This window comes from Carica papaya, chromosome 3 (assembly GCF_054855325.1).
Source record: "Carica papaya isolate Zhongbai chromosome 3, ASM5485532v1, whole genome shotgun sequence".
Classification (NCBI taxonomy): Eukaryota; Viridiplantae; Streptophyta; class Magnoliopsida; order Brassicales; family Caricaceae; genus Carica; species Carica papaya.
In genome coordinates this window covers 14,311,457-14,319,765 of record NC_142311.1, presented here as the reverse complement: position 1 = coordinate 14,319,765, position 8,309 = coordinate 14,311,457, and the positions used below count along the sequence as shown (strand labels likewise).

Here is an 8,309-nt window from a genome sequence, read left to right as displayed (position 1 = left end):
TGTTAATTAGGTCCATTAAGGATGGGTAGTTGAGAAATAATATGGAAATAATGTTGGTTTAATAGCTTGATATTTCACTTGTTCATATCAAGGTTTAAAGTTACAGTCCTCCTTATGGTATCTATTGTGTTGATTGGATCAAGATGGATAAATATTTATCTAAATAATTTTTAAAAATAGAAGAAATTATTTCCAAATATCCTCCATTTTATATTTTATTACTTATTATTTATTATTCTAAAAAAGCTCTATTTTGTTCACCAACTGCCGTCCTCTGACCTGGCCCTCGCTTTCCCGCGTCAAAAAAAAAAAAAATTCTTTCCTCTCCAACAACTCCACTCTCTACCCCTTCCTATTCCTTGCTTGTATCCTTTCAATTTCCTCATGTCAATTTTCCCTCACCATCACCATGTCTCTTCTTTCTCTCCTCCTCCTCCTCCTCATCTTCTCCTCTCTCTCCATCTCCCTCTCTGCTCAATCCCCTCCCAGAGGTAAAACCACTTCACTTCTTCTCTCTCTCTCTCTCTCTCTATATATATATATATATGTCTCTAAACGCTTTCTCAATTTCAGGTACTCTCATTGATTGCGGCGCCACACTTCCTTCCCTCATCGACGGCCGTCAATGGCTTCCAGACCAAAGCTTTATTTCGGCGGGGACTTCCAAAATCGTTACAACCACTGTCCTTTTCCCTACCTTATCCACCGTCCGTTCGTTCCCTCTGCGGAACAATCTCCGCCGTAAGTTCTGCTACGTCGTGCCGGTCTTCCGTGGGGCTAAATACATGGTCAGAACCACTTACTTCTACGGAGGGGTCAACGGCGATGTTTCGCCCCCGGTGTTCGATCAAATCGTCGACGGAACCCTCTGGAGCCTGGTCAACACTACAGAAGATTATGCCAACGGTATGTCCTCGTACTACGAAGGGATTTTTGTCCCCAAAGGAAAGACGATGAGCGTGTGCATCGCGGCTAATACTTACACAGTCTCTGACCCCTTCATTTCGTCTCTGGAATTCGTGATTCTTGGCGGTTCGCTTTACAATTCTACGGATTTCGAAAAATTTGGATTGCATTTGGTTGCCAGGCACGGTTTTGGATATAATGGACCCATTATCCGGTGAGTTCGAACTTTTGCCTTTATTTTTTTTTTTTTGGGCTTTCGTAGGTTTCTGTTTGATTTTGATTTTCAGCTCGATTTAGTTGATTTTGTGATTAGTGAATTCAGAATTTGTTGGAAGTTTTTGCGACTTTGGCGTCATTTGGCAAGTACAGTGGGAAATATCTACTTTTTCATCTTTTCCCCGAAATTTAAAGAACAAGAGAAGACCTTTTGAAACTGATTTTGGAAAATCAATCTTCTATTTTTTAAGAGTGCTTTGGTTCGGTGAAAGGAACGCTTTCTGAGAAAACTATCCTCCTGTTAAAAGATATAGTTCCTGTATTTTGTAGAAAAATCGATTTGTAAGCAAAATATTTAGTAGAACATGCTAAAAGATGTTCTTATTCGGGACAGAGGTTTAGAAATGGAGAAACTTTAGGTGACAAATAAATAATTAAGATAGTTAAGAGAAAATTAGACATCAATGTAACAAAATATAATGAGAAATAGACTGACGAAATAGGTCAGACAAGACAATTATTAGAAAGAAGAAACAAAAAGAGATAATAAGGAATAAAGTTCTGACAAAGAAATTCTTAATTCGTTATCGTCTATTCATTATTTCTTAATAGCTACTAGCATTTATATAGGCATGATCTACAACTAATAAGGATAATTATAAAAGAAAAAATCTAGAATATCTAATTCCTATAATATTTAAAATGCATAAAGGTAGGAAACTAATATTATAATGCTCTTAAAAGATTGAGGCTTTTGATAATTTTCATAAAATTGAAAGTTAACAAAAATTAAAAGGTTCCTTGGGATCATAACAAGGAAAAATGAAATCATCCAAAGAAATCCATTTAATACAGTCATCACAGGTAAGAACCATTTCAATAACAACATTAGGTTTTACATAAGTATTGAAAAGAGGAAGTTGCTCAACATGATAGCACAAACAGAAACAATTTCAAGATAAACTAATTTTTCTTGATCTGCCATTAGTTGTTCGAGTGGAACTTCCAAGTTTTTTTCTCTTCTAGTTGAGAAGAAGCGTTAGCTGAAGATCTTACTTAATTTTTTGTATTCATGTAGAATGCCCATTAATTCTTTGATATTTGCATATAGGTCGAATACATATTCAATACTGCTCTAACAACAATCTTCATATATACAATGACCGTGTAAAGAATTTTTAATGAACACAACCTTGTCATAACATTTATATTCGATACAAGCTTGTTTAAGTGGAAGTATATATCAATACTTTCTATGGATACGTAAGGACAAAAATTTGACATAACTTATCATGAGTAACCGAGTAGATTATATAATGAATTGTAACCAAAAGTTTGTCTGCTTCCATACCAAGCTGTTCCATTTAGCTTTGATATTCGCTGAAACAAGTATGATCAAAGTAAACTCAAAACAGGTAGAGCAAACTAGAAAACCTTAGGAATCACCTTGAACTAAAGAAAATCAGTCTTTATAGGACTGAAATCAAATTGGTCAAATCAGATTGTTGAAATAAGGGTGAACTAGTCAAAACAAGGTGGCAAAAGTCAAGCCCACTCAAGGTCAGGTGGCATGATTGTCACATGCCGGTCTCTAGTAACTGGTGGGGTCAAGCTTCTGGCTATGCCTTTGTCTGGTGATGAAATTCTAGATAGTTGGTGATACTTGTGATGGCAGGAGCAACAGAGATCTGGCATGGCATTGAACAAGCTGGGAGACTAAGAGTGACTGAAGTGATTTTTGGTGGTTTTTGGTCATTGGTGCTAGGTATAGGCTGGTTGATGCTGTTTGAGCCTGGTGGCTGTGGTGCTGCCAAATCACTGCTCAATAAACAGTGATAAATAGAAGGGTTATTTGGCTGTTTGGTTTCTTTTTCTGTATTCTTTGTTTTTTCTCCCAAGAGTTTTTCTGGTTGGATGTGGTGGGAGAATCCGGTGTTTCTGTTTTGGAGTGTAAAGTGCAGAAGGTATGGATAGATGTTGGATTTCGATTCCAATTGATGCAGGATGAGTAGTTGTTAAATTTACTTCTTCCACAAATAGTATAGAAGTAGAAAAAATTTAATTGAAAGTAAAAGAATAAAGATAGAGTAAATTAGAGATCAATGTGAAGAAAAATATGGAGGAATAAACTGAACAAGATAGTTTAGATATAAAAATAATCAAAAGAATGAACACATAGAGAGAACATAGAATAAAACCCTAACAAAGAAATTTTTAATAATGAATCATCTGTTTCTTTTGGTAGTTACTAGTATTTATATAGGTATTAACTTACAAGTAATAAAAAGAATTATCAAAAAGAAAATTTAAAAGATCTATCTTAAGTTTTTGCAATAATTGGTCTAATTGTTTATTTGAGGATGAAAAATCTTTCTCTGGTTGTTGAACTAATGAAATGAGAAAAAGTGCTATTCTTCTAAAGTTTATGATTTTATGTTGCAAAGTGGACATGTGACCTTCTAACAATATTGAAGTTCAGTCAAAAAATAAGAAAAATAGAACTTCTGCCTTGCATTATTTTTCTTATTAGTTCTGGGTGTTTGGTGTCATCAGATACCCTGATGATGAGTTTGATCGTTTTTGGGGACCATATGGAGAAAGTAATCCTTCTACAGCGAGCAATAGAAGTTTATCCATTTCTGGTTTCTGGAATCTTCCGGCTTCTAGTATATTCGATACAGCGATAAAAGCTATCCAGCCAGAATCCTTAGAGTTGAAATGGCCGCCAGTCTCCCTTCCAAACTCAATATACTATATTGCTTTGTACTTTGCAGATGATCGTGATACATTGGAAGGAGGCTCAAGGGTGCTTGATATAAGCATCAATGGTGTAACATATTACAGAAATTTGAATTTGACTACAGCAGGTGCTGTTGTCTTCGCAAGCCAGTGGCCTCTGGTTGGTCCTACAACAATAACTTTGACTCCTGCTGCCAGATCAAATATTGGTCCCCTGATCAATGGTGGAGAGATTTTCCAATTACTGCTTCTTGGTGGAAGAACTCTTACACGGGATGGTATGACCAAGGATTATCATTTTTCTTATTTAAGTAGTTGACATGATTTTATTTCAATGAGGAACTTTCTGCCTTTTTTTAGAATCCCCTGACTACTGTTATTGTTGGATGGGCTACATCCCTAATGAGCCAAAATAGGAAAAAATGTAGCTAAAGAAATAATGTGCCTACAGAGACGATGATAAAAGAAAATAAAAATTTAGTTAAATACTAATCCAATTTAATCGTCAATTTTCACTCCTATCATAAAATATGTGCCTCTTTCTTGGACTATGTCTCTTACCCAGGAAGTGGATTTAAACATAAAATAGTTTTCTTCCTCCCCAAAAAATGGCTGGGTTTTCTCACCGGTAGCTTTTCTATGAGTTTTTCTTCTCGAGTTTGATACCACTAAAATGGGAGTTAATTCTATATATATATATATGTATATATTTGTTTACAGTTAAAGCTTTGGAAGAAGTTAAAAAGAATCTTCAGAACCCTCCACTTGATTGGAATGGTGATCCTTGTTTTCCTCGAGATTATTCATGGACTGGAGTTACATGCTCCGAGGGACCCCGGGTTCGAGTGGTTACTTTGTGAGTTTGGATAATATGTGACTGATTCTGTTTAGTGCATACTTCACTTTGTAACACTTTTTTTTTCTTTGTAATCGTAATAGTGGGACTGGACCCACATACAAAGGTCCATAACAGACTATATGGCCATCTGAGCTACAGGCTTTTAAATGGTTTTGTCTTTCCTTTTCTACAGGAATTTAACAAGTATGAGCCTTTCAGGTTTGCTGTCACCTAGTATTGTGAACATGACTGCATTGATGGGCATGTAAGTACTTCAAGTTAGCTTCATATTTATGGAAATATTAGGTGATATATTTTCTTAATTGAGGTTCAAATGTTATCATAGTTGGCTGGGGAATAACAACTTGTCAGGATCCTTACCTGTTCTCGGTTCACTTAAGATGCTGGAGGCTCTGTGAGTCGAAAAACTTCCTTTATTATTATCATTATTTTCTGTATCATCTCTCTTTGAGATATGAATTATCTAATTTTTTTTTCATATGAAGCTAGTACATTAGTATCTAATTTAATTTGATAATTACATACTTCTTGGGGATTTGTATGCAAATGGGCTGGAACTTTTGAGGGAAGGGCTGGGGGTTAGCTGGGAGATACTATTGCAAGATATTTGGTTTTGCCTTACTCCAATTTAAGTGTCATTCTCCCTTTTGAAAGGCATTTGGAAGACAATCAATTCAGTGGACAGATTCCTTCATCAATAGGGGACATGCAAAGCTTGCGTGAGCTGTAAGTCTCATTCCTAAATTACAATATCCACATGTTTTAGTTCCTTATTTTTCACTGTATCAGTTCATCTGTGCACCTAATTGCATATCATTGAACTTGCACCAGAAATTTTAAAACAGCATCATCATGATGCAAGGGAAACTCACTATTTAATCAGAGGGGATTATCACTATCTGTGTCATATATACATGGCATTGGTACTTACATATTAGAGAAGCATCCATGCAAGAAAGTTAGTGTCAGCTAAATCTTGACTAAAAATTGTGAAGATTTATCTGCATATAAACTTTGGCTGGGGAAGAAAGCTAGGGTATAATAATAGATTTCTATCGTTAATTCATAATTAGGGTTGCAACAAATTTTTTGGAGCTCCTGTATATGTTTATGGTTGTAGCAATTAATTTTTTTCCTAGCTACCAACACTTTCCATTTGCTTTATTTCCTAGAATGGGAGTTCTTTATACTGGTTGCATTTTCAGTCACTCTCTAGGTGGCTGGCTGATGTGAAGTTTGTAGGTCATAAATATTGAGGCAAATTTATCGATTTTAGAATAGGCTTGAGTTTCCTTACTTCCAAAGGACTTTTCAGGAACATATCGCCAAAAAGGTCTTGTTGGTAACTGATTGAGAGGGGAAAAGTTCTTGTGACCATGTTCTCTCCCTTCATTCCCATGATCCAGAATGGAATACTGGAAATTTTGCTTCTGTAATTTAAGATCATTAAGGCAATTTTTAGCTCACTGGATGCTCAAAACAACTATGCATGAGCTTTTCCCAGTGCATTAAATATACTTGTATTATCGAATATACTGCCATATTTTTAGCAACTTTTCTTAGTGAGACTGGTCATTGCTGGAACTGATGCCCTCTTGATTTAAGCAATATATTTTGACTTTTCCATTCTGTGCATGGTAGGAGATATCCTCTTCGTCTCAGTCAATTGCACCCCGGTAGGGACCATTGATTTATTGCATTTGTGCCTCATTTTCTCGTCCAAATGGCCCTGTTTCAGTTACTTGACAAAACATTTAGATAGCTAGATTCCCTATCTCATTATCCTACAGTGTGTAAAGGAGAGCATCCATATCATACTGCAGATTGAATCTTAAATGCAATCCTTTGGGTGGAATGGTGGTGTTAAATCATATGGCAAACGCATGCTTAAGGTACAACTGGAAAAATTTTATCCCTAAATTCTAGATAATTAGTCGTGTTTGGGAGAAATTCGATTGACCTTAAGTTAACACTATCAATTATGGAAAGGTTTCATGGGATGAAAGAAAGAAAGTACACTAGGGACAAGAAAAGAAGCAACACCGTTGTGCCAACCGATTTGTAAATCCATAGGTTGCTTGCCAGATTTCTTTCACCAGCCAGTTAGTTCACATTAATTTTCTTTTTTACTACAAATGCTTATACATGATATTTATGGTTGACGGGGTATATGGCTCATGATTTTGGAACTATGAAGTTAGTTGAACTAAAGTATCTTTCAGTCTCTGTTGTACTTAAATATTGTACATGATTTCCTACCTTATGTCAAGATAAGAGCAAACTTGACCAAAAAGTTGTGTTTGTTCATTGATGCATAAGTTGCTTTATGATACAACTGGCTTGTCCTGTGTTCTGTTTTATTTTTTTGAGTGTCTGATACACACAACACATACATATATATAGAAATATATATACTTCTTTCATTGGGTATGAAGTTTGGATTATAAGTTTGAATTGAACTTTGTTCATTTTTTTGATAAGTAATTTGGCTATAAATTAGCTGTTGTTCAAGGATGTCATTTGGCATCTTCTTTAAAGTTAATTTTCTATCTATTTTCATGCCTTGGGAGCAAACAAGTACTTGTTTTCACCAAAGAGTAAAATAATTTCAAAATAAATTTTATGAATAGTTTTGTAAACAACTATGGCTAAGTGTTGGACATTTTCTTCAAGTGCTTCTTTCTGTCCTTTTCTGGAGTTTGTAATGTGAAAATTTGTTTTTGCTCAATAGTTGCTTTTGTTTATCCAGATTCTTGCAAAACAATAACCTGACTGGTCCAATTCCGAGTAGCCTTATTGGAAAACCTGGACTGGACTTTAGGTAAGCAAGAAATTTGACAGTTACTTACATGTGAATCATTGCCAATAGGCTAACTCTTTCTATTTCAATATTAGGTTTTCTGGGAATCCGTTTTTGTCACCTCCACCTTCATAAGCAAGTCATTTGCATGCATCTGGAGTTTAAGGTGACTTAGCCTCATTTGCAAAGAATCAACATTTTACCATTTTTTGTAGTTGTATATGAATGGAATTGAATAGTGGCTCTATTGCACTTGGAAAAGTTTGCTGCAACATGTTGGCTCTCCCTTGTTATTTGGTGCAATTTGGAGGCTGTGCAATTGTATACCTGGAGTTGTTTATACGGAGTCTGTCTGACTCTTTTATTTACTCTTAGTATTATCAGATCATACTGTAAAATTGGGCGTCATGAGAGTTCATTGCTTAGCTATTCTTTTTGTAATTAATAGAAGCATTCCGTGCTTGTTATCCTTGAAACAAAATGAATATAATTGTGAATGTGATCAATATAATTCTTTATGTGACTCAACTCTCTGGCAAATAGAAGTTTAGTGATAGTGTCCCTTTTGCTTCTATAATACAGGTTATCTGTGTTGACCAAATAACACTTTTTTTTTTTTATTAACTAGGAATACTCTACATTGCTATGATGATTTGTCGATCTAAGATGTGTTATTCCTGCTAATAAGACTGATTTTGGTAGGTTCCTTTAACTTTTGAAATTCAAATTGAATGGCTGTTTGATCTTATGTACTGAGATCTAATATTTGTTTTCAGATGGTACTTGAAA

At 35.2% G+C, this 8,309-nt stretch overlaps 1 protein-coding gene across 1 annotated transcript; it reads left to right on the top strand.

Annotated features, from left to right (window-relative positions):
- Window positions 1–279: 279 nt before the first annotated feature.
- LOC110821619 (Leucine-rich repeat (LRR) family protein) lies at window positions 280–8,048 on the top strand. The gene is made up of 9 exons (XM_088216026.1): window positions 280–491; window positions 574–1,120; window positions 3,676–4,139; window positions 4,582–4,717; window positions 4,893–4,964; window positions 5,046–5,114; window positions 5,375–5,446; window positions 7,470–7,541; window positions 7,616–8,048. The coding sequence occupies exons 1-9, from the start codon at window positions 410–412 to the stop codon at window positions 7,653–7,655; spliced, it is 1,554 nt and encodes a 517-aa protein (XP_088072152.1). The 5' UTR covers window positions 280–409; the 3' UTR covers window positions 7,656–8,048.
- Window positions 8,049–8,309: the final 261 nt, after the last annotated feature.